This window comes from Bos grunniens, chromosome 7, assembly GCF_055505025.1.
Source record: "Bos grunniens cultivar Pamir isolate PY7600 chromosome 7, Bosgru_T2T1.0, whole genome shotgun sequence".
Taxonomy (NCBI): domain Eukaryota; kingdom Metazoa; phylum Chordata; class Mammalia; order Artiodactyla; family Bovidae; genus Bos; species Bos grunniens.
Window position 1 is genome coordinate 39,323,305 of NC_141171.1, and position 26,126 is coordinate 39,349,430.

The 26,126-nt window shown below is 45.9% G+C and overlaps 1 protein-coding gene across 25 annotated transcripts; it reads right to left on the bottom strand.

The window, feature by feature from the left end:
- Positions 1-40: 40 nt before the first annotated feature.
- On the bottom strand, positions 41-25,669 carry PHYKPL (5-phosphohydroxy-L-lysine phospho-lyase). 25 transcript variants are annotated; one of them, XR_015167272.1, is made up of 13 exons: positions 25,282-25,361; positions 24,344-24,462; positions 22,902-23,061; positions 20,127-20,201; positions 19,435-19,522; positions 19,241-19,357; positions 17,666-17,748; positions 17,188-17,319; positions 3,658-3,812; positions 3,168-3,257; positions 1,357-1,487; positions 710-790; positions 41-277 (listed from the first exon to the last, which is right to left on the bottom strand). XR_015167272.1 is itself a non-coding variant. In XM_086411008.1 (13 exons), exons 1-12 carry the CDS (start codon positions 25,338-25,340, stop codon positions 741-743), a joined length of 1,353 nt encoding a protein of 450 aa, XP_086267134.1. In that variant the 5' UTR covers positions 25,341-25,361; the 3' UTR covers positions 41-277; positions 710-740. The 25 variants fall into 25 exon arrangements, 20 of the variants coding, with proteins under 20 accessions (XP_086267134.1, XP_086267137.1, XP_086267150.1 ...); XR_015167270.1 differs by having other exon boundaries at positions 17,188-17,325; XM_086411008.1 differs by having other exon boundaries at positions 17,188-17,413.
- Between the last annotated feature and the right edge of the window lie 457 nt (positions 25,670-26,126).

Below are 26,126 nucleotides of genomic sequence, written 5' to 3' on the forward strand. Positions count from 1 at the left end.
ACCTCCTAAGGCATCCTGTCAGGCATAACCACACACTGTCTTCATCTTTGGTTAGTTTCCTTTAATGACTTGGCCCTGCTTAGGACTTGGCGCAGCTTTAAAGAAAGTGGAGTGGCAGAGGTTGGAGGCAGTTGTTCAAGGAGGTGAAGACAGTACAGTGAGGATTACACCTTCAATGGGGACGCTGGCCCAGGCCAGTTGGAGTCTGGAGCACCCTGGAACACCTGTCTTGACTTGCCATTGAAAATGGGATTCTATCCCAGCGAAGTTGTGAAACCTAAAGACAAGAGGGGATACACAAAGGACCAGCTGGATCTGGGCAACAGTGTCCCTCCTGGTTGTCATGTAACAGCCCCATCTGGTAGTGGTATTTGCTGGCTTGGCTGGAGTGCCAAGTCTAGTGACCTGAGACCTAAGATAGCTGGTTTTAAGATGCAGCACTTGTCTGGGGCCAGGGTGGATAAAGCCTCGCAAAAGTTCTGTATTTTATAGAGGAACTGGCTGGGGAAGGAAATAGCTATCAAATGCAAACTTAAGGACTCAAGATTTTCAGAGGTGAGGGATGTGGAGCTCGAGGCACCCAGAGCCTCCCAGTGTTGAAATTAACCTGTGGGAAAGGTCCACCACTTGGAATAAACATACGAGCTGCTGATGGATGGTAAGGAAGCCAATTCTGGGTCTTCTGGGAACAAGAAGCAAGGCCACTTACCTAGAGAAAGATACCTCTCAGCAGGGCTGCCTCAGGAGTGGAGCCTCAGGGTCTCACAACTTCTCACTTTCGCTTCCATGTCTGAAAAATACCACAGGACCACTCAAAATGGTCCACCTTCAAAAATACATTCCCTTCTCCCAGCAGGTCCTGTTCCACCTCCAGATGTGTCTACTAGGGAGACCTGGGGGCAGTAGAGTAGAAAGTAATCTGGTCAGGGGTGGTGGGGTGGTTGTCGCTGGGCTGTAGGGGAGTCTACAGGGGAGACCCTGACTTTCCTAAATGATTAGCAGTGTGGAAAGGGATTTTGCGTTGAATCTGTCCTGAATGCGTATCTCATTTTAGCCACTTAGCAACTGAAAAACAAAGCTGCTGCCACCTGTCTCAGGGAAGCTATGAGGGTATAAGAAGCTATAAGATATAATGGAAATCTCCCACTGTAGTTCTGACAGGCCCAGCCCTGCTTTCCCTTGTCCTGCATGCTACACTGGTGCCTGCTCAGGGCTCCCGAGTTTTGGGGGCACAGGCAGGAACAGGCCTCCACTTCAACTTCAGCTCCCCACTCCTTGCACTGCTCAGAGGACGCCTGGCTCAGCTGTCAGACCCCTGTCCCTGGGCATACTGGGAGGCTGTGGCTCCAGGCTCACCTGTCAGGATGGCGTCTAGCTTTGCTACCACGTGTCGTGCGTTGTCCAAGCTGAAACACATCGGGGGCTTAAACTTCAGGACATTCCTCCCAGGCCCGTCGGTGCTCAACAAAATGTAGTTCTCCTTAAGCCTGTGAAGGTAGGACACAGCAGGGCCTGCTGTCCACTGGCCAAGGGCACTTCATACAGATCTTCCAGACTTTTCTCAGCCTGGTATTGGCAGCCATACTGCTCTCAGAACCCACCACAAGCCACTTCCCACCAAAATAACAACACTGGCCAACCCCTACCCAGATTCCTGCCCAACGTTATGGCCCAGCATCAAAGACAAGCATAGCACCCCATGTGAGGTGCCCTGGCCCTGAGGCTGCTGCCACCCCTCCCCGCCCCCAGAGCAGGGGTCTTGCTCCATCCATTCCTAGAGGCCCAGCATAAGCCAAACAGAATGGCCACAGGGCTACAATGTGGATGTCAAGGTTCCCTGTGTTTTCCATTTTGATGTATGGTTTATGTCATGCGTGGTTTACTTTTCCTTATAGGAAGGGTCCAGCATTCACAAATAGAACAGTGCAGTGAATTCATGTAGCCTAGCTTCAGTAACTCCTGCCACCCCCTTCTCTACCCTGCCCCCAGATTATCTTGTAACTCCAGACTGGACTATCCAGTTTTCATTTCCAGTTCTTTTTGGAAGATGACTTTACTCTCTTCAGCATTATCATTGGTACCTAGTAATAACTTTTAATAGTCCACATTTATACTTTTAACCCAGGAAGGTATTTTGGCCTCTCAGAGAAGGGGTCTGATGTGACTGTATTTACATTCTCTGACCCCCTGCTCTCATTTTTTAAATTTACTACTTTTATGTAAGTCTTGTCAGGAACAGTGTCCTCAGCCTGCCTCTAGCTCCCTTATCCCATCCCGGTCTTCCTGGCACTGACAACAGCCATGCTAGGAAGCCCAGGTTCTGACTTCAAATCCAGCTCTGGCTCCTAGCAGGGTTGTTTCACTCAACTGGAGAAACTACACGGGGCTCGGGGGGGGGGGGGTGCAGAGAGGGGTGGTTGCAAGATGGAGGCAGTCAGGCTTGGCTGAAGAGCTGGCTCCCTCTTTCCCAGAGGTCATTCTCAATTCCTGAGTCCTGAGGCTCCCTGCGAGAACTGGTGGGCAAGCTGGTGGATGTGCTTCAGCAGAAAGGAGGCAGGGGCTGGGCGGCCATGCAGGAGGGGTCAACGTCCAAAACCATGTGGAGAGGTTTTTACATCAATACAGTTTGTGTGATTCAAAACAAGGATGCACATTTTACAACTTGAGTAAGAATACACATCAAACACTAGATGGGTTTTCCAAGGTGGGGGAAGTGGGTAGGAGTGAAGAATGGAAGAAAAAAGGGAATACCTAAACAAGAAGGGGAAGGGTCCTGGGGCTCAAGTGGACATGCAAGCCAGGGCTGGGATGAGGGCTGAGTCTTGAGATGCCGAGTCCTCAGACACCCCCCCAGATGAGGAGCAGGAGTCTATCTGAAAACCTCTAGGAACAGGGAGTCTGCTGCCATAGTCCCAGCTGTGGCTCTGGAGAAGCTGCTTCTCAGGCAGCCCGGGGCTGTGAAATGCAGGCTTGTGGTTGCCTGTGTCTGAGCTCCAGCAGCCTTGGTATTGTCTTGTTTGAAGTGGCTGCTCAGGCTGGGAATGACCTGCACTCTGTGGGCCCAGCATGTCTGGGGGCGTGGGTCAAAAAGGAGAGGCAAGCGGGGAGCTCTTTCCCAGTCAGAGCAGTAGACACTACAAATGCAACTTGTTTCAAGAAAAAAATACCTGGACACCACGTAGTCAGCCTCTTCGGTTGCTGGCATTCTTGTGGCCTCATCTTTGATCAGATCCACACCAATGAATAGCCCAACACCCCTGGAGCAGAAGGTGACATTGCAGGAGACAAGGCTTGAGGGATCGAGGTCCTTGCTTTCACCCTCTGCTTGGGTGTCAGCCAGTCCCCTGTCAGAAAGCTGACCAGGGCTCACACTTCTACCTCCCAGGGAGGCTGAGAGTTGTAGGAACCCTCAGAGGGTGGTCAGTTCCAGGAACTAAATGTGATAGGGAGGAACCCTCAGTGTAGACAGAGTAAAGTCTGATTCTGGCTTCACCACCCCACCTCCCGCCAGGTGCCATCTTGGGCAACAGCACCTATAGGTGCTTCAGTTCCTCCTCTGTGGAGATAAGTTGCCACCATGCCAGGTGGGAGTGACAAGGTGAATGAAGGAACCATACCAGGCCCCTGGCAGATAATGACTACTGTTTTTAGCCTCACCTGATGTCCCCAAGAATGGGATGTTTGGCTTTCTGCTGTCCAAGGAGCTCCATCAGGAAGCTGCCCACACAGGCTGCGTGAGCCTGCAGCTGCTCCTTCTCCAAGACATCCAGGACGGCCAGCCCCACAGCACAGGACACTGGGCTGCCCCCAAACTGAGCCAGGGGACAAAGGGCAGTTCAGGTGCCCAGCAGAGTGGGCCATGCCCCAGGGAGCGTGAGGGGCAGCAGAACTGCCACACACATTCCAAAGGCAGGTGAGGATAGGCATGAACCAATGACTCAAGTGTTCTGGGCAGCAGATGGGGTTCTCTTGAGGCTCCCATGGATCATCCCCGCCTTTCCAGGTACTACTGGAGATGCATTAGCAGGGATCCAGTAAGAAAGCCAGGGATGCAGAAGGATCCCCAGGAAGATGCAAAAATCAGAAGAGAGGGTGTTCTGGGCATTCCCAAAGAGCTGGTTTTTGTCAAAAGGCTTCTGGATCCCATCTTGTGGACTGGACCCAGACCCACTTCATTGTACCACCCATCACCTCTTTCAAGGAGAGTCAAGAGCAACATGCCAGAGCCACACCCAGGAAAAGTCACTCTGTATAGTTTTAGCTCACAGCTTTACTGGCTGAGCTCAAGGTAGATTTTAGGGCGCAGAGCACAAGCTGGCTGCCTGTGAGCCAAATGGAGCCTGAGGATTCATTTTGTTTGGCTTGTGTGGCATAATTAAAGGTTTTGAATTAGGTATTAATGTCTTAAAAGAAGGGACTTCACATAAAAATATGTTATGTCTGACTTAAACCTAGCCTATCTGGCTAGGGGACCTCCTACAGACCATCTTTTTTTTTTTTTTTTAAAGTGTATCTTAGAACCTTTACTGAGGTATAGTATACATACCCAGGTGGTGCTACTGGTAAAGGACCCACCTGCCAATGCAGGAGACATAAGATCCCTGAGTTAGGGAGATCCCCCGGAGGAGGGCCCGGCAATGCACTCCAGTATTCTTGCCTGGAGAATTCCATGAACAGAAGGGCCTGGTGGGCTATAGTCCATAGGGTTGCAAAGAGTCGGACATGACTGAAGCAACTTAGCACACACATACAATAAACTGCATATATTTCAAGTGTATATAGTTCAGTGTGACTTGACAAATCTATGCTTAGTTGCTCAGTTGTGTCCGACTCATATGACAAATGTATATACTTGTAGAAACTCCACTAGCATGAAGATATCAAACATTTCCACCATTCCCCAAACTTCCTTATGCCCCCCTCCACTACGGCCCAGGTAACCACTGGCCTGCTTTCTCACCACAGCTTTGCCTTTTCTGGAATGTTATATGAATAGAATCACAAAATATGAACACTTTTGTGCTTAGCTTTTGCTCAATGTTTTTAAAAACTTATCCATAATATGTGTATTGGTAGATGGTTCATTTTATGGCTGTATAGTATTCCGTTGTATAGACATACTACAATTTGTTTATCCAAATTCCTATTGATAGACTCAGCTTATTTTGATTTCTGTCTATTTATGAATAAAACTGTTATCAATTTATAATAAAGTCTTTTTGTTAACATATGGTTTCATTTCTCTTAGGTAAATACCTAGGAATGGAACTGCTAGACTGCTTGATAAATGTACATTTAACTTTATAAAAAATGTGAAACTTTTCCCAAGTGGTTGTGTACCATATTACACTTGTACCATGAGGCTATGAAATCCCAGGAACTCCACATCCTCAAAAACATTTGGAATTGTGGCATTTTAATTGCAGCTATTCTAATGGTTATGTAGTGGTATGCTGTAGACCATCAATCTCATACCTGAGATCATAAAAACCTTCCTAGGTGATTCTGCTATGAGGCAGCTTTCTGATAATGTCACAACAAATTATATGTGGAATGGACACAGGGGATGAATTGAGGTTACTAATTGTATATTATTACCAACTGTGAACTCATTACAAGGTGGGATGTTCTACTCATAGTATCATTGGTTTTTTTTTTTTTTTGATGTGGACAATTTTAAAGTCTTTATTGAATTTTTTACAGTATTGCTTCTGTTTTATGTTTTGGTTTTCTGGCCTAGGAGCATGTGGAATCTTAGCTCCCTGACCAGAGATCAAGCCCATGCATTGGAAGGTGAAGTCTTAAGCACCAGACTGCCAGCGAAGTCCCTACCCACAGCATCTTTGGTTTAGAATTGTGGCCTGGTCAACATGCTGAACTAGCATAACAGATAGGTCTTTTTCCCAAGATCACCACAGGGGAACAATAGAAGGAAAATGAAAAAACCCCTGGGCTTTTCCCTGGGCATTTAGAAAGCCATGCAGATGTGTAGGGATACGTTCACATCCCATGCTATGTGCATGTTCAGGAAGCCTGGGAAAGCTCTAAGCTCTCACCACCAGCTAACTTGAGGGTTCACAGAAGAAGGAAATAAAGGCTAAGGCAGAGTTGTCAACTGCTTGGCTGAGTGCTGAAGGCATGTGCCAACACACACATAGGGCCCCTTGTCAAAGACTGACACAACTCTTGGTTTCAGCAATGTAAGGAGATGTCTATCTAGTCATTAGATGATCACAAATCTAACCAAGCAGAGACTACAGTGGTCACGCATGACAACACAGACTTTACAGAACTAGTTTAGAAAAGGCAATATACAAACAACAACAAACCATGAGGAGGAAAAATGATTTCTACATTGCTGCTGCTAAGTAGCTTCAGTCTTGTCCGACTCTGTGCAACCCCATAGACGGTAGCCCACCAGGCTCCCCTGTCCCTGGGATTCTCCAGGCAAGAACACTGGAGTGGGGTGCCATTTCCTTCTCCAATGCATGAAAGTGAAAAGTGAAAGTGAAGTCGCTCAGTTGTGTCCGACTCTTCACGACCCCATGGCCTGCAGCCTACCAGGCTCCTCCATCCATGGGATTTTCCAGGCAAGAGTACTGGAGTGGGGTGCCATTGCCTTCTCCAGGTTTCTATATTACATTATTTTAAATATCTAATTTTCAACAGAAAATTGTGAATCATGAAAGCATGGTCCATATATGGGGCAGTGGTAGTGGTGGGGCAGGTAGAATCAATAGAAACTGTTCTAGAGGAAGCTCAATGATGGCCTCATTAGACAAAGACTTTTTCTTTTTTAGACAAAGACTTTAAATCAGATGTTATAAATATGCTTAAACACTAGAGGAAATCGTATCTAAAGAACTAAAACGCTAAACACGAATATAGTGTCCTGCCAAATTTGGAATATCAATAAACTGAATTTATAAAAAAGTCAATAGAAAAGCATAGTAACTGAAATGAAAAACTCACTAAGAGGTCAACAGCAGATGTGATCAGGCAGATGAAAGAATCAGTAAACTTGAAGATATGTCAGGTTTGAAAATCAGAAAGAAAAAAGAATGACAAGAAAATGAACAGAGCCTCAGAGACCCGTGGGACACAAACATTCCAATATACGCAAAGGAGAATCCCAGAAGGAGAGGAGAGAGAGAGAGGAGCAAAAAGAATATTTGAAGAAACAATGGTAAAAAACTTACTAAATTTGACTAAAAACTCCCCCAAAAACTGAACCCCAACAACTATTTAAACATCCAAGGAACTCAATGAACTCCAGGTAGAATATTCCATACCTAGACACAACATAACCAAACTACTGAAAGACAAAAGCAAAGAGGGTGGGTGAAATGGGTTATAAAACACATAAATCACGGGGATGTAATGTACGGCATGGTGACTATAGTTAACAATACTGGGGACCTTCCTGGCAGTCTAGTGGTTAAGACTCTGCACTTTCACTGCAAGGGGCACAGGTTTGATCCCTGGTTGGGGAACTAAGATCACACATGCCCGTGGTGTGGCCAAAACAAGCAAACAGGCAGACAAATAAGTAATACTGTACTGTATACTTGAAAGCTGCTAAGAGAACAGACCTTAAAAGTTCTCATTACAAGGCAAAAACACTAACTTTTTTGGTGAGGGATGTCAAGTAGACTTACTGTGGTTATCATCTTGCAACATACACAAATGTTGAATCATATGGTACACCTGAAACTAATATGATGTTCTATGTTAATTACACCTCAGAAAAAAGAATATTGAAATTATTGAGAAGCAACTCATTTCGTACAAGAGATCCTCAGCAAGATTAATAGCTGATTCCTCACCATTGTTTTTTAGTCGCAAAGTCATGTCCCACTCTTTTGTGACTCCATGCACTGTAGCCCATCAGGTTCCTCTGTCCATGGGATTTCTCAGGCAAGAATACTGGAGTGGCTTGCCATTTCCTTCTCCAGAGGATCTCAACCCAGGGATCAAACTTGCGTCTCCTGCATTGGCAAGCAGATTCTTTACCACCAAGCTACCAGGGAAGCCCTTTGGAAACCCTAAAACTCAGAAGTCAGTGGGATGACCTATTCAAAGTGATGAAAGAAAAATACTGTCAGTCCAGAATTTTATATAAAGTAAAAGTATCCATCAAATGTAAAGGAGATGGGAATTCCCTGGCGGTCCCATGGTTAGGAGTCCACGTTCTCACTGCCAAGGGCCTGAGTTCAATCCCTGTAGGGAAAGTAACAGTCTACATCCCGCAAGCCACATGGTGTGGGAAAAAAATTTCAAAAAAGATAAAGGAGAAACTAAGATAATTCTAGATAAGCAAAAAACTGAAAAAATTTGTCAGCAGCAGATCTACTTTACATGAAATACTAACAGTATTTCTTCAGTGAAAGGACATCAGACAGTAACTCAAATCCACAAGTAGGTTGAAAGTGAGAGAGTGAATGTATGCCATGCTAACAGAAACCAAGAGTGGGGGTGGCTATTGTAATATCCGACATAAAAGACTTGCAAGGTTAAAAATGCTATTAGCAACATAGAAAAACATTTTATAATGATAAAAGAGTTATGTACTTAACAATAGAGCCCCCAAATACATAAAAACTGAACTGAAAGGAGAAATATAGAACTCAACAAAAATAGTTGGGAGTTCAGTCTCTCATTTTCAATAATAAACTAGACAGAAGATGAACCAGGAAATAAGCCTGAACAACACTATAAGCCAATTAGATTTAACGGATATTTACAGAACACTCCACTTCAAAAAAGCAGCATAAATACTCTTCTCAAGTGCACATGGAACATTCTCCACGACAGACTATATATATTAGGCCATAAAACAAGTGTTGATATATTTTAAAAGTCTGAAATCCTAGAATGTATCTTTTCTCACCACAGCAGAATAAAACTAGAAACAAAGAACAATGAAAAACTAAAAAATATGTAGAAATTAACTGAAACAATGGGTCAAAGAAGTCATAAAGAAGATTAGGACATATTTAGAGATAAAGGAAAACACAACATATCTAAACTCATGGGATGCAATAAAAGTACTGCTTACAGAAAACTTGGTATCTGTAAATACTTTTGTTAAAAAAACTCAAATGAATACTTTCACTTTAAGAAAATATAAAAGAGAAGAGCAAACTAAACCCAAAGCAAAAAGAAAGAAAATCATAAAGCTATATAGTGGAAATAAACAGAAATACAGAAAAACACAAAAAAAACCCACCAAAAAACCAAAAACTGATTCCTTGAGAAAATCAACAAAATTGACAGAGATCAGTTAGACTGACCAAGATAAAAATGAGTCAAATTATGAAGATCAGGAATGAAAGAGGATATATCACTGCCAATCTTATACAGGTAAAAAGGAGTATAGGGAATAATATGAACATATGTCAACAAGCTAGATAACTTCGATGAAACAGACAAATTCCCAGAAAGATAAAGAGTATTAACACTGCTTTGAGAAGAGATAGAAAATCTGAACAGACCTGAAGCGAGTAAAAGCAACTAATCAGTAATTTAAAAAAAACCCACAAAGCAACTGGTGAATTCTACCAAAATGTTTAAAGAATTACCACCAATCTTTCAGAAAGTCTTCCAGAAGACAGAAGAGGCATGACCACTTCCTGCCTCATTTTTTGAAATCAGTGTTACTCTGATACCAAAACCAGACGAAGATATCCCAAGAAAACTATAGATCAATATCTCTTAAGAACTAGATATAAAATCCTCCAAAAATATAAGAACAAACTGAATCTGGCAACATATAAAAAGGATTATACACCATGATCATGTGGGCTTAATCTCAGGAATGTAAATATTAACCATATTAATAGGATGAAGGACAAAAAAAATCACCGATCATTACAATAAATGAAGAAAGAGAATTTGACAAAACCCAACAGCTTTTCCAGATTTCCCTGGTGGTGCAGGGGTTAAGAATTTGCCCTCCACAACGGGGCATGGGTTTGGTTCCTGGTTGGGGAACTAAGGTCTCACATGCAGCGGGGCAACTAAGCGTGCGTGCCCCAACTACTAAGCCTGTATGCTCTGCAGCCTGCACTCTGCAGCTAGAGAGAAGCCTGGCCCTAGAAAAGCCTGTGGGTCACAACCAAGACCCAATAGAGCACAACAAACAAACAACAGCCTTTCATTATAAAGCTCTCAACAAATTAGGAAAAAAATTCTTCTTCAACCTGATAAAATGCTTCTAGGAAAAACTCACAGCTGATATTATACCCAATGGTGAAAGACTGAACGTATCTCCCTAAGATTAGGAACAAGACAAGATGTCTACCCTTGCTATTTCTAGTCAACATTACACTGGAGAGTCTAGGGCAGTTAGGCAAGAAAAAGAAATTAAAGGCATTCAGAATGGAAAGGTACAAGTAAAGTATTTCTATTCACAGGTGACATGACTTTGTACATAGAAAATTCTAAAGAATCTGTAAAAAACTAGTAGAGCTAATAAATGCATTCAGTAAGGTTGCATGATACAAGATTGATATCCAAAAATCATCTATATTTCTATATACCATAAATGAAGAATCTTAAAGTAAGATGAAGAAAACAATTCCATTTATTAAGCCATGAAAAATAATATAATACTTGCTGCTGCTACTGCTAAGTCGCTTCAGTCGTGTCCGACTCTGTGCGACCCCATAGACGGCAGCCCACCAGGCTCTCCCGTCCCTGGGATTCTCCAGGCAAGAACACTGGAGTGGGTTGCCATTTCCTCCTCCAATGCATGAAAGTGAAAAGTAAAAGTGAAGTCGCTCAGTTGTGTCCGACTCAGCGACCCCATGGACTGCAGCCTACCAGGTTCATCCATCCATGGGATTTTCCAGGCAAGAGTACTGGAGTGGGGTGCCATTGCCTTCTCCAATATAATACTTAGGAGTAAATTTAATAAAAGTAGTTCAAGACTTTTACAGGGAGTTCCCTGCAATCCAGTGGTTAAGACGCCATGCTTCCACTACAGGGGGTGCAGGTTTGATATCAGGTCAGGGAACTAAGATCCTGCATGCTGTGTAGTGCAGCCAAAATTTTTTTTTCATCATTTTATGAAGAAAATTATGAACATCATTGAAAAAAATCAAAGACCTACATAATTGGGCAGATATGTTTACAGATTAGAAGACTTAATACTGCTGCTGCTGCTGCTAAGTCACATCAGTCGTGTCCGACTCTGTGCGACCCCATAGACGGCAGCCCACCAGGCTCCCCCGTCCCTGGGATTCTCCAGGCAAGAACACTGGAGTGGGTTGCCATTTCCTTCTCCAATGCATGAAAGTGAAAAGTGAAAGTGAAGTCGCTCAGTCGTGTCTGACTCTTAGCGACCCCATGGACTGTAGCCTACCAGGCTCCTCCGTCCGTGGGATTTCCCAGGCAAGAGTACTGGAGTGGGGTGCCATTGCCTTCTCCGTTAATACTGCTAAGATGGCAATACTCTCCAAATTGATCTACAGCTTCAATGCAATCGCTTATCAAACTCCAAGCTGCTTTTTTGATGGAAACTGACAGGCTGATTCTGAAAATTCACAATGAAATGCAAGGGACCCAGAACAGACAAAACAATCTTCAAAAAGAAGAACAAAGACTGGAGGACTGACAGTTCTTGATTTTAAAACATACTACAAAGTATAGTAGTCTAGACTGTGTGCAACTGGCAAGAGGATAGATATACAGATCAATAGAACAGAACTGAAAGTTTATAAAGAAACCATTAAATCCATATATTTATGATTGATTGATTCCTGACAAGGGTGCTAAGACCACTTAATGGGGTAAGATATAACAAAGAATAGTCTTTTCAGCAAAAAGGTATTGGGAGAACTGGATGCCAAGTCGAGTAACTCCAGCTTATACCATCTGAAAATTAGCTAAAAGTGGATCTAAGACCTAAATATAAGAACTAAAACTAGAGAATTCTTAGAGGAAAACACAGGTGTAAATCCTCCTGATCTTTGATTAGGTAATGGTTTGTTAGCTATGACTCCAAAGTACAAGCAACCAGAGAAAAAATAAACTGGACTTCATCAAAATTAAAAACTTTTGTGCTTCAAAAGAAGACAACTCAAAGGGAGAAAAATTTTATGTTTGATAAGAATCTAGTATTTAGGATACATAAAGAACTCTTAAAACTCAGCAAAAAAAATAAAAATAAAAAAAGACAAGTAACCCAATTAAAAAATGTGCAAAGGATATATTATTTCAAAAATATATATATATGTCATATATATTGGAATCTCCTTCATGAATCACATCCTTGTCATGGCAAAGAGGCTTGTGTAACTCAATAAAGCTATGGCCCCACACCTTGTAAGGCCACCCAAGACAGATGGGTCATAGTGAACAGTTCTGACAAAACGTGGTCCACTGGAGGAGAAAATGGCAATCCACTCCAGTATTCTTGCCATGAGAACCTCATGAACAGTATGAAAAGGCAAAAAGATATGACACTGGAAGATGAGGCCCCCAGGCTGGAAGGTGTCCAATATGCTACTGGGGAAGAGCAGAGGGCAATTACTAATAGTTCCAGAAAGAGTGAAGCAGCTGCGCCAAAGTGGAAACGACACTCAGTCGTGGATGTTTCTGGTGGTGAAAGTAGTCTGATGCTATAAAGAATGATATTGCATAGGAACCTGGAATGTTAGGTCCATGAATCAAGGTAAATTGGACATGGTCAAGCAGGAGATGGGAAGAATGAATGTTGACATCTCAGCAATCAGTGAACTAAAATGGATGAGAATGGGCAAATTTAATTCAGATGACCATTATATCTACTATTATGGGCAAGAATCCCTTAGAAGAAACAGAGTAGCCCTCATAGTCAACCAAAGAGTCTGAAATGCAGTACTTGAGTGTAATCTCAAAAACAAGAGAATGATCCTGGTTTGTTTCCAAGGCAAATCATTCAACATCACAGTAATCCAAGTCTGTGCCCAACCACTGATGCCAAAGAGGTTGACCAGTTGACCTACAACAGCTTCTAGCACTAACACCAAAAAAAGATGTACTTTTCATCATAAGAGATTGGAATGCTAAAGTAGGAAGTCAAGAGATACCTGGAATAACAGGAAAGTTTGGCCTTGGAGTACCAAATGAAGCTGGGCAAAGGCTAACAGAGTTTTGTCAAAAGAACATGCTGGTCATAGGAAACACCCTTTTTGAACAACCCAAGAGATGACTCAGTCTCTGAAATCAGACTGATTATGTTCTTTGCAGCCAAAGATGGAGAAGCTCTATACAGTCAGCAAAAACAAGACCTGAAGCTAACTGTAGCTCAGATCATCAGCTCCTTATTGCAAAATTCAGGTTTAAGTTGAAGAATGTGGGGAAAACCACTAGGCCATTCAGGTATGACCTAAAAAAAATCCCTTATGATTATACAGTAGAGGTAATGAATAGGTTCAAGGGATTAGATCTGGTAGACAGAGTGCCTGAAGAACTATGGACGGAGGTTTGTAACACTGTACAGGAGGCAGTGACCAAAACCATTCCAAGAAAAAGAAATGCAAGAAGGCAAAGTGGTTGACTGAGGAGGCTTTGCACATAGCTGAGGAAAGAGAAACGAAAGGCAAGGGAAAAAGGGAAAGATACACCCAACTGAATGCAGAGTTGCAGAGAATAGCAAGGAGAGATAAGAAGGCCTTCTTAAATGAACAATGCAAAGAAGCAGAGGACAACAATAGAATGGGAAAGACTAGAGATCTCTCCAAGAAAACTGGAGACATCAAGGGAACATTCACGCAAGGACAGGCATGATAAAGGACAGAAACAGTAAGGATCTAACAGAAGCAGACAAGATTAAGAAGAGGTGGCAAGAATATACAGAAGAACTGTATAAAAAAGGTCTTAATGGCCCAGATAATCATGATGGTGTGGTCACTCACCTAGAGCTGGACATTTTGGAGTGTGAAGTCAAGTGGGCCTTAGGAATACTACCATGAGAAAAGCTAGTGGAGGTGACAGAACTCCAGCTGAGCTATTTCAAATCCTAAAAGACAAAGTTGTTCAAGTGCTGCATTCAATATGTCAGCAAATTTGGAAAACTCAGCAGTGGCCACAGGACTGGAAAAGGTCACTTTTCATTCTAATCCCAAAGAAAGGCAATGCAAAAGAATGTTCAAATTACTAAACAACTGTGCTCATTTCACATGCTAGCAAACTTATGCTCAGAATCCTTTAGGCTAGGCTTCAGCAATATGTGAACCGAGAACTTCCAGATGTACAAGCTGGGTTTCAAAGAGACAGAAGAACCAGAGATCAAACTGCCTATATTTGTTGGATCACAGAGAAAGCAAGGGAATTCCAGAAAAACATCTACTTTTGTTTCATTGACTACTCTAAAACCTTTGACTGTGTAGACCACAGCAAACTGGAAAATTCTTAAAGAAATAGGATACCAGAGCACTTTACTTGTCTCCTGAGAAACCTGTATACAGGTCAAGAAGAAACAATTAAAGCCAGACATGGAACAACAGACTGGTTCAAAATTAGGAAAGGAATACATCAAGGCTGTATATTGTCACCGCATTTATTTAACTTATATGCAGAGTACATCAAGAGAAATGCTGGGTTGGATAAATCACAAGCTGGAATCAAGACTGCCAGGGGAAATACCAACAATCTCAGATATGAAGATGATACCACTCTAATTGGATAAAGTGAAGAGGAACTAAACAACCTCTTGATGAGGGTGAAAAAGGAGAGTGAAAAAGCTGGCTTGAAACTCAGCATTTAAAAAACTAAGATCATGGCATGTGGTCCCATCACTTCATGGCAATAGAAGGGGAAAAAGTGGAAGCAGTGACAGATTTATTTTCTTGAGCTCCAAAATCACTGCAGACTGTGACCACAGCCATGAAATGAAATGATACTTGCTCCTTGGAAGGACAGCTATGACAAACCTGGACAGCATATTAAAAACCACAGACATCACTTGGCTGACAAAGATCTGTAGCAAAGCTATGGTTTTTCCAGTAGTCATATATGGCTGTGAGACTTGGGACCATAAAGAAGGCTGAGTGCTAAGGAACTGATGCTTCTGAATTGTGGTGCTGAAGAAGACTCTTGAGAGTCCTCTGGACTGCAAGGAGATCAAACCAGTCAATCCTAAAGGAAATCAACCCTGAATACTCATTGGAAAGACTGATGCTGAAACTGAAGCTCCAATATTTTAGACACCTCATGTGAAGAGTCTACTCACTGGAAAAGACCCGATGCTGGGAAAGATAGTAGGCCAAAGGAAAAGTGGGTGGTAGAGAATGAGGCGGTTAGGTGGCATTACCAACTCAATGGAAATGAATTTGAGCAAACTCTGGGACAGAGTAGAGGACAGAAGAGACTGGCATGCTGCAGCCCTTGGGGTCACAAAGAGTTGGACACAACTTAGCAACTGAACAAGAACAACAACATATTGGAATATATATGTCATATACATTGGAGTGTGTGTGTGTGTGTGTGTGTGTGTGTGTGTATGGCCAATAGGCACATAAGAAGATTCTCAACACCACTGGCCATCAGGTAAATGCAAATCACATTAATATACCACTTCACACTCACTAGTATGGCTATGATAAAAGATAGAAAATAAATGCTGAAGAGTATATGAAAAAACCGGAACCCTCATAAATTGCATGTAAAGTGGTATAGCTGCTTGGAAAAAGTCTGTCATTCCTTGGAAAGTTAAACTTAGAGTTGCCATGTGACCCAGCAATTTCATTCATAGGTATATGCTCCAAAGAGTTGAAAACGTATGTCCATACCAAAACATCCTGAATGGTCAACTGCAGTATTACTCATAATAACCAAGGAAGGGAAATAGTTAAAATGTTAACTGAAGAAGAGATAAATGAAACATGATATGCTCATACAATGAAACATTATTCATTCAAAAAAAGGAATGAAGAACTGATTCATGCTATGACAATGGATGGACCTTGAAAATATTGTGCTATTGACAGAAAAAGTCACATATTGTGTGACTCCACTTATGTGAAATGTCAAGAACAGGCAAATCTACGGAGACAGAAAGAAAGTTAGTGATTGCCAGGACTTACAGAGAGAAGGCAATGGGGAGTGACTGCTAATGGGTATGGGGATGCTTTGGGGGGTGATTGAAAATGTATAATAACGAAAACTAAGACAGTGGTAATGCCTGTACAATGGACTTCCCTGGTAGCTCAGCTGGTCAAGAATCTGTCTGCAATGCAGGAGACCTCAGTTTGATTCCTGGGTTGGGAAGATGCCCTGGAGAAGGGAATGGCTACCCACTCCAGTATTCTTGCCTGGAGAATTCCATGGACAGAGGAGCCTGGAGGGCTACAGTCCATGGGGTTGCAAAGAGTTAGACGTCAGTGACTAACACTTTCACTACTTTCATACAAGTACTGAACCATTATGTTGTACACCTGAAACAAATGTCAATTATAACTCAGTCAAGAAAAAGATTCAATTCCCAATGAACACACAAAAACAAAAATACACATATACTGGGAATTTCCTGGCAGTCCAGTGGTTAGGGCTCTGTGCTCTCACTGCTAATGGCACAGGTTCAATGCTTGGTAGGGGGACCAAGATCCCTCAAGCCAAGTGGCATGACACCTCCTAAAAATACACACACACACTTAATAGCTTCATAATATCTGAAGTAAAAATTAATAGTATTATGAGAAAAAGTTGATCATTTTTCATCATAGTGTGATATTTAAATAATCCTTAATTATTAATAGATTAAGTAGAAAAAAAAATCCAGCAAGAATATAAAAGATTCAAACAACATAATTAACAAGTGTGACCCAAGAGATATTCAGAGAGTCTGGCAAACAACATTTAGAGAACCCACAATTTCCTAAGGACATGTAGAACAATCAAATACCAAATCACCTCACCATATTTTACAGAAAAAGTATCAAAAGAAAAAGTGGTACTAAGTCAGAAGTTAATAAAAAGATTTGAAAAAACTAGAATGATAATGCAATGGTTCTCACTTTTGGTCTTAGAACCTTTTATACTCCCCCAAATTTGTGAGGAATCTGAAAAGGTTTTGTTTATATGGGTTATATCTATTAATACTGATGAAAAAATAATTACATTTACCAAAAAATTAGTGAGTAGCAGTGAGTTTGTTTGCACAGAAGCTACCATGGTGCTTCCTGGTCTGGAGGTTTTACTCACCGTGTTGAAGTACTCAACGCCGGTGGCTTCAAATGCCCTTGCCACAGCCTGTGTTGTGGCCACGCAGGCTACAGGGTGGCCATTGCCTATGGACTTGCCCATGGTGACAATGTCGGGGACGAAGTCTTCCCCCTGCAGCTGGAAGGCCCAGAAGTGCTTGCCTACTCGGCCAAAGCCCACTTGAATCTCGTCTGCAACAAAGACCCCTCCGGCCCTGCGGATGTGCCTGTGGCAGAGGACACACAGCTGATGGGAGACTGTGGTGAGAGGGAGCAAACCAGGAGCTGAGATGTCCTGGGACTCTGAATCCTGGTGTTGCCAAAAGTAAGGTGGGGTCCTGAGGCAGGTATCTGGCCTTTTGGGAGCCACTATTTCTTCAGGGACTTTGACAACTCTGGCAAATAGGCCAGGCTGAAGTTGGAATTCGGAAGCAAGGCTGGCAGACCCCACCCTCAGGCAGCCTCTCCCACCTACTCACCCTGCCACTTCTGGGAAGTAGCCAGCAGGGGGAATGATCTGCCCTCCCACACTGGGCAGAGATTCCGCAAAGAACGCTGCAATCTGTGGAGGAGAAGGGAGTGGCACTGTGGTGGGGCTGAGTGGCAAGCTGGTGCATCCTGCTGATGCTGGCTCAGTGCTGGCTCCAAACATGAGTTACTGTTATCACCGTGCCCCCACTTTGGGCTCCACATCGTTATCTGAATATTTGCGATGTGGTTTTTTCAGGCCTCAAATCAATGCTTACCACCTGGAAGTAAGACCCCCTGTACTTAGTGTGTTCCAGATGAAATTCACTGACTTCTCCACCATAAACCTCTTCCTTCCCTCCCCCCATATGGTGAATCCCATTCCTCCTAATTAGGACAGAAATCTGGCCCCATCCTTGATCCAGCCTCCTCCTTCACCCATCAGCTGGCACAGCTTCTGACTCTTATCCCTGTAACATCTTTGTACCCGCCTTTCCCCTCCTGGGCAGATCTGCTAGTTTCCGCCTTGCCCTCCTGCAGCTGCTCTCTAACTGGACATCTCTTCCAGGCCATCCTTCACTGGCCACCAGGGTAATGCCTCAACCCAGACACTGAGCTCATCATTGGCCTATTTAAAACCCATCACTGACCCTTTTGCTTACGGCAATGACTTCCAAACTCTGCTCTGCCTTGGAGCTGTTTCAGAGGCTACTGCTGGGATAAAGAAAGGACCAGTGGGGTGGGAAACTGGTTACCCACCCATGCTAACCTTCAGAGTAATCTCTTACTAAATCTTCTTGATTTAATACAAGTAGGTGCAGAGCATCTGAAATGCCTAAGCCAAGCTTCCCAGCTCTGATTCTGCCAACGTTTTTGGCTAGTCTTTTCTGTATATCCTGTGTTCAGTTGCCATTCTTTCAGCAAAGTCTTCTAGAGAGCCTTCACACCAATTGCTAGCTGCCTCCCTTCTACTGTTGCTGTGGCTGCTGCTCTTCCAGGGTAAGACAATCTCTCGTTTCCCCACTGCTCAGGCCAACAGGGCCTTTGCAGGGCACCATGTCAGACTGACACCATTCAAGTACATCCCCTGGTCCCATTATCTTCTCTCTTAAAACTCTGTAAAGGTCCCGCATAGCCTCTGGCCCCTCAGCTAGAAGGGCACTTGCAGTCCTCTAACCTACAGTCCCGCCTGCCTCTCTAGGTTTATCTTCTGCCTGCACAGCCTGACTCTGCAGTCACATGGTTTCTGCACAGGCCACTGGGCTGTTGAAGATGCCTTTCCTTGTCTACTTCTTACCTTGCCTTGAGTGGCTACTGCCTCCTTACCTTCTATTACTAAAATTAGTCAGTACCCGCTTCTCCCCCGACAGGCCCACCTTCACACTCACACCAGTCTAGCCTGGACCCCTGGACTCCAGCAATGTCCAGGATATATCTCTACCTAAACTCTCAATTGAACAATTAACCCCCCTCCTAGATTCCCAAAGGGCAGGCCCTGGTTCCAATTTCTCTCAGGGTCCCAAGATCCAGTCCAGGGCAAGCAACATTTGCACCTTGCTGGACCAGTCCTGCATGGATGTGGTTACCTTCCTGCCCTTCTCCTGTGCGCTGCTGACCACACGTTTCACCTCACTGGCGTAGGCCACAGCTGGATTGGGGTGGTCTTCCCGGTAGGGGCCCCGGTAGGTATCTGGGAGAGGTGCCTGTGGGGAGGGACAGTGCCACGTCATCCAGGCTGGGGTGCAAGCACCGACCTGTTGCCCACTTGAGCAGCGCATACCACGTGGACCCACTCCTTCTGCCCATCCAGGTCCCGGAACTTGTAGGGGCTGATGTCAATCAGGGAGCTCAGATGACCGTGATAAGCACTGGGGAGGAGAAAGGAGAGGGGACTTAGGCTTGTACTTCCTGGCCTGGCCTTGACAACTGTCCATCCATCTCAGGAAACAGTCAGGCAAGACCAAGCTTTCTGACACAGCCCCCAAGTCCTGGGGCCAGGAATGAGCACAGGTCTTGGAGTCAGTAAGCCTTCCTACAAGGCCACTCATTAGCTATGTAATGGTGGCTAACTGTTAAAGTCTTTGGGTTCAGTTCTCTCTGCTGTAAAGTTGGGGCAGGGTGCTCTTTCTCTCTTGTGGTTGTGATTTTAATGTGATAATGCTCTAACCCTGTGCCTGGGTCTTGCACATAGCAGATACTCAATAGACTGGGAGTTACAGTTTTAATACCTAAAATGTGGGACCAATTCTCACCACCTTATAAAGCATTCTCTGCTTCCCAGAAGCTGCCATAACGGAAGAGATGCCGAGGGAAAGAGACACTGGGTATCCGCATGGGGGTGTCTTTGTGGCCAGGTCCTCGTGATCCTCTGTGGGCCCAGGCCTCTCATCTTTCCTGCCCAAGGCACCTAAAGTCAGAGCCTCATTGATTCCCAATAAGCGGCAGGCCCGTGCTTCTGGAAATGGCACTTACTGATCTAATACCACCACATCCCAGTGTCCTGTGTACTGGCGTGCCAGCCTCAGGGCCAGGTCGTTGGCTTCTGACCTATGACAGAAAAGGTGAATACTTCTTGAGCAGCTGTTCAGGGCTTTCCCTCCTGGATAACTGCTTCCTACAGAGAAACCTGGAGGGGAATGGAGGAACCCTTCTAGCAGCAAGAAGATTCTTAGGACACCATTCGTTAGTCATTCACTTATTCATTCAATAAATATGTATCAAATGCCTTCAATGTGCTAGGAGCTGGGGGCAAAAATATTAAGAAAACAGGCAGGCCCTGGCCCTCCTGGAACTTACGTTCTAGTATGTGTCATGGAAGCCCAAAAACGAAGACAGAACGATCATTTGGTAAGTGCTACAATGGACACAGGGCGTCAAGAACTAGAAGGGGCTCTACCTTTGATAAGGGGTGTTAGGGGCTTGAATCATGTCCCCCAAAATTCATGTGTTGAAGCCCTAACTCCTAATATCTCAGAATGTGATTGTATTTGGAGACAGGGCCTTTCAAGAGGCGATTAACTTAATATGAGGCCATCTGTGTGGCCCTAAACCAGTATGACTGGTGTCTTTAAAAGAAGACATTTGGACACACAGAGAGACATCAAGGATTGTGCATGATTGGAAACATGGCTTTTTTCCAATCATGTGAAGACAGCGAGAAGGTTGCCACCTGCAATCAAGGAGAGAGGCCTCAAAGAAACCAAACCTGCCAGCACCTGGATCTTGGATTATGACTTCCAGAACTATGAGACAATGCATTTCTCTTTAAGCCACCTTGTCCGCAGTGTTTTGCTATGGCAGCCAGAGCTGACTAAGGCCATACCTGTAGAGTCTTGAGGTTAAAGTTCTTATGCAGAATGAGCAGCACACAAAGACCTTGTGAAGGAAAAGAGCTCAGAAAACCACAAGACGACAAAGAAGGCCAGGAGAAGCCTGAGAGAGGACGTGGGGAAGACAGGTAGGGCTGCAGAAGGAGCCTGGGTTTTCTTCTTAGTGCCAGATGAAGCCACTGTAAAGTTTTAATCAGAGAAGGGACATGATTCAGCTCCCTTATGAGGAGGAAGCCTCTCTGTGTATCCAATGGAGTAGAAAGCAATTCAGGTGCCAGTGAGAACTAGAAGAAGGACACAAAGATGAGAGCAGGTGGTGGCCATGTAGATGGAGAGAGACGGAATGCAGTTAGGAGACAACGTGCAGACAGAAGGGACAGGCTTAATGCAGGACTGGAAGGAGGGCACACTGCTAACTTGAGCAGAGGTGCACATGCCTCTGTCATTTGCCAGGAGAGGTGGGGGGGTGGTGGTGGTGGTGAGGGACAGCGGCCTTCTTGGGAAGGTCTGGGGCAGCTGCCTGGGAATGTCAGGAAGAGCCAATGCCACGGTCCCATGCCAGGTGTTAGCGAAGTTGGTTAACTCTTGTGTCTGTCGGACAGGTGATGTTACACACGTTCCAGAGTCAAGTGGGTGGTTAGAACCTCGAGGCAGAAACACACCGGGAACATCTGGGTCTAAGATACAAATGTGGGAGTCAGCAGCATGTGGACAATATATAATACACAGGAATGGATGAGATCAGGAAGGGAGAGGGGCTCAGAGAAGATCAGCCCTGAGGAATGGAAGGGGAGGAATTGGCAAAGGAGACAGAGGAGTGGCCAGAAGCTGGCAGAAAACCAGAAGCATGAAATGTTCTGGAAGCAAGACCAGAAAGCATTTCCAGAGAGTGGTAACTATCAGTATTACTGAGAGACATGGGAGGACAAGGGCAGCAGAGACCAGGTCTCCCCACTCCTATGCCTCATTATCCTCTGTATTCTTCTCTCCAGGGCACACTGGGTTGGTCCTGTGCACATGCCTTCACCTGCCATTTCGGCCGCAACCGCTACTCCCAGCGTAGCATCTCCTGTCACCCAGTCACTAAACTGGTGCCTGATGGTGTCCATTCTTGGTCTCCTCCAGTGCTGGTGACATCACTTACCTGATTAAAGCCCTCTGATGGCTTCCAAATGCTCTTGGGATAAACAAGTACCTTACTTGACTAAAGAAGCCCTGAGTGATGGGCCCTGGCTCCCTCCCCAGTGTCTTCTCCCACACTCTGCCCTCCCTCAAGGGCTGTCTTTCAGTTCAACTGTGCTGGGGTGCAAATACTCGTCCTGCCACAAGGCCTTTGCACAGGCTGTTCTGTGTGATGACCAATCTTGACAAGAATACTGCAAATGGAGTTGGCAGCAACCTTTTTTCCTCCTCATCCAGCTAGCCCCTAGTCAGTGCTTAGCCTAACATCACTTCTTCAGGGAAGTCTTCCCCAACCCTCTCAGAAGAGGCCAGGCCCTGCCCCCCCACGGCTTCTATGCCTCACTATTCTCTGTACTTTTCCTCTAGACCAAGACTCCTCTTTGTTATTTTGTACTTCTTTAAAGAATTTTGGATGTTTCTGTTCCTTATGTAGCTGGGATTTTGACTGTAGCTCCCAGCACCATGCCCCTATAGTCTTAAAGCAGACAAAGGTACATATTACCTTGGTAAGCCCCAACAACAATCCTACAAGGGAGGTAATGGCACCTCTTACAAAGAGAACAGGAAACTGGTTCTGACAGAGAAGCAGCAGGGCCTACAGCTGGGAAGCCTGAGTGCCCAGCACACTGAGGGCTGCCTCTCTCCAAACTCAGTCGGTTACACTATGCTTTGCCCATGTGAGCAAACTGCTGCCTCATCCTTTTACTGGGGGCTGGCCATACCGTAGTGCACTTACCCAGAATTCAGGAAATAAAACACACAGAGCTTCTCTGGCAGGGTCTCTGACAGCCTCTGCGCGTAATCCACAATGTTGTCATGCAGGTATCGGCTGTTGGTGTTGAGCACCTGGTTCTGTTCGTGTGCTGCTTGGACCACGAGAGGGTGGCAGTGCCCAACTGCAAGAGGGCCACCTCTATCATACGGCTGGCTCCAATCAGCCAATCCCTCCAGGCCTCCCCCAGCCCCAATCTGTAAACCCAACTAGAGGAGATGCAGTTATGATGGGAGAAGTACAGAGCAAAGAAGGGAGTCTGAAGACAGAGGTGCCAGTCTTGAAAGAAAGCCCTAGAAAGGAGTCCCTGAGATTCTGGCAGAAGGCAAAGTTTTCTGGCAGAAACCTGATCTAGAAGACCCATGTTATTAAGTAAGCTTCTTGAGGCCTTGTTCTTGACAAAGATGGGGGGGTGGGATTTTGGGGATGAAGATGGCATTGGGGTGTCTCCAGTTAGAGAGGCTGGAGGTAATGACTGCCAACAGCCAAGGATTATAACCAGAGAATGAAGATGACTGGCAGCTGGCCAAGTGTCAGGCACACTCAAAGCAAGTTACATGAACTAACTCCTCCAAACATCTGGAGGTGTGTACCTAGTATCATCATGTCCATTCTGCAAATGAGCAATCTGAACAGAGACTGAAGCTTGCCCAAGACCACAGAGGGAGTAAGTAGAGGACAGGGATATGAACCCAGGAAGCCTGAAACTAAAGCCCCTGCTTTCAGCTCTACTAACTTCCAATTTCCCTACTGGGTCACTGGACTCCCTTTCCTTCCACCAGCTCTGGTGGCCTCATCTGGTTAACTGAATTCCTACTTAAGTTTCCTCGTCCAAGACCTGAGATGGTTACCAGGGCTAAAGCCTTGCTGCGACTGCCAGGGCCTGGCCAGGGTCCTGTTGGGTTGCTGATCATGGCTAGGCTGACTGCTGTTCTCTGAGCTCACCATCAGTTCCAAGTGGAACTGAACTGCTAGACTTACGTGTTTGACTCCTGCTGGTTTAGCACAGCTTTAGTGGTGTTAAGTCACTCAGTCATGCCTGAATCTTTGTGACCCCGTGGACTGTGGCCCACCAGGCTCCTCCGTCCATGGGATTTCCCAGGCAAGGATACTGGAGTAGGTTGCTATTTCCTCTTTCAGGGGATCCTCCCGACCCAGGGATTGAACCCGGGTCTCCTGCACTGCAAACAGACTTTTTACCATCTGGGCCACCAGGTAAGCATTTTAGCACAGCTAGTGTTTGGATGTTTCCACAGTTTTCATAAAAAGACTGGGCCTCCTCTGCACATGGATGCTGGCTAAGTTGAACCTGAGTTCCCTGCACCTCTCTGCAACCTGAAGATTACCCCTGAACTAGGTTCTGTCTTGGCATCCTCTCCTGCCCCATCCTGAAGTATGATACTGACCGTGAGCCACATTGTTGATGCAATCGATGTATTCTGCCCCCTGTTCATCATACATGTACTGCCCTTGGCCCCGGACAATCTTAATAGGATCCTCAGGAAAAAAGAGTCTGCAGGAATTGCTGTAGGGACAGGCAACAAATGGACAGCCATGTCTGAAGATCTGAAGGAAGAAATCCACCCATCACAGGCCTCCCCCAACATCTTCCCAGTTTTTGGAAAGGACAAAAGCTTGAAGTGCAAGGTGTTGTGTCCCTGACTCCAGTTCCCCCACTCCACAGGTGGCTGGAAAGGTGAAGGATGGGTTAAGAAGTTGCTAAAACTTAAATTGTTTAAGTCATTTGAAGACTATGTGGCTTCAACATATCTGAATGAATGTGCCCAGAGTCCCTTGGGTCCTGGAAAAAGGTGGCTGCTCCAGACCCACGGGCTCCCTAGGGCAGTGTCTCTTTGCTGGGAGTGTGAAAAGGGCTGGCTCTCGGCCCTAACGGTCCTTGCTTGCCAAGCCTGCTGCCCTGCTGGGGGCCAGGCCCAAGCTTTACCCCAAGGCTGCCTCACGCTCCACGTCCCACCAAGAGCCCCTCAGACACAGGTCAAGGGTAGACTTTCTTTAAGGCTGCCTGTGAGCCGACTTCCCCCCACCCCGACCTTTCGTCTGGACTTTTAATCCCTTCCTGGGTCACTGTCTGGCCGGCCCCAGGTCCGGAGAGCGGGCCACCACTGGGGGAGGTCTTCCCAGACGCCCGGCTGCAGCTGCGAGGGTGGATAAGACGCTGCGGGGGAGGCGCAGGAAGCGACCGCCTGCCACAGGCTGAATGCCGCAGGGTCTCAGGGGCCGTAGGCTCGGGAGCTGGACGAGACCCGGCGGAGCTGAGGTCTGCAGGCTCCGCGCCGGACGTGCGTACGTCGTACGCGCCGCCCCCACGCCGCTGTCTCTGTACCTGAGCAGCCGCCGCCTCAGGGCCAGAGTCGCGGCCTTCCCACGCTGATCAGCCGCCATAGCGCTCGCGGGCAGTCGCTCGGAAACGCTGGGCTGAGCTGAGCGTCCGGGCTCCGCCCAAGGCCACGCCCCAGCAGCGGGCCCCGCCCATCGCAAAGCGCGACTCCGGGCTCCTGTTTGCTCCGCGGCCCCGCCCCCAGGTGGTCTATTAGGAGTTTGTTCCTTAATTAATTTGGCTAGAGTCTGGTGGGTTCCTCACCCCAGAGAAGTTCCATAGACAGTGCCGAGCGGAAGCCGGGTTTGTGCTCGCCTTGCCTAGTGCTGCCCCAGGTCTGGTTTCCGGACAAATCACCAAATCACTGACCTCGCCCTCCCGACCTCTGTGGTTTCCTTCCTCGGGAAGTGTACCCTGGTGATCCCGCCGCTGCTTCTGCACCCGACGGGGCTCTGAGCTTCGGGAGGCTTCACCTGGAGCCTCAGGCTCAGTCCCTGAGTTGCCTTCCCCCCCGCGCCCCCCCCTCCCCGAGCGTAAAATGGGATGCGCCGTAAGCTTTCCCTGGGAACGTGTGGCAGGCACCCGGCATAGTTCGGGTCTCAAGGCAGGGGAAGTCCATGAGCAGCGGAAAGAGCACCACTGCACAGTCCTGTGAAGGAGCAGCAGAAAGGGCAGAAGGAGAGCGCAAGGCCACTTGCTGGGACTTGCTGAGGAGGTCCTGGGCGTGACCTCTGGGACTCCTGCTGGAATGCACGCAGGGTGAACCCGAGCTATAGAACCACTATGAGAATCTTACAGTGTTTAGGAAGAGAGGTAGAAGGTCTCCTGAGCCTTATCCACGGCCAGGAGAC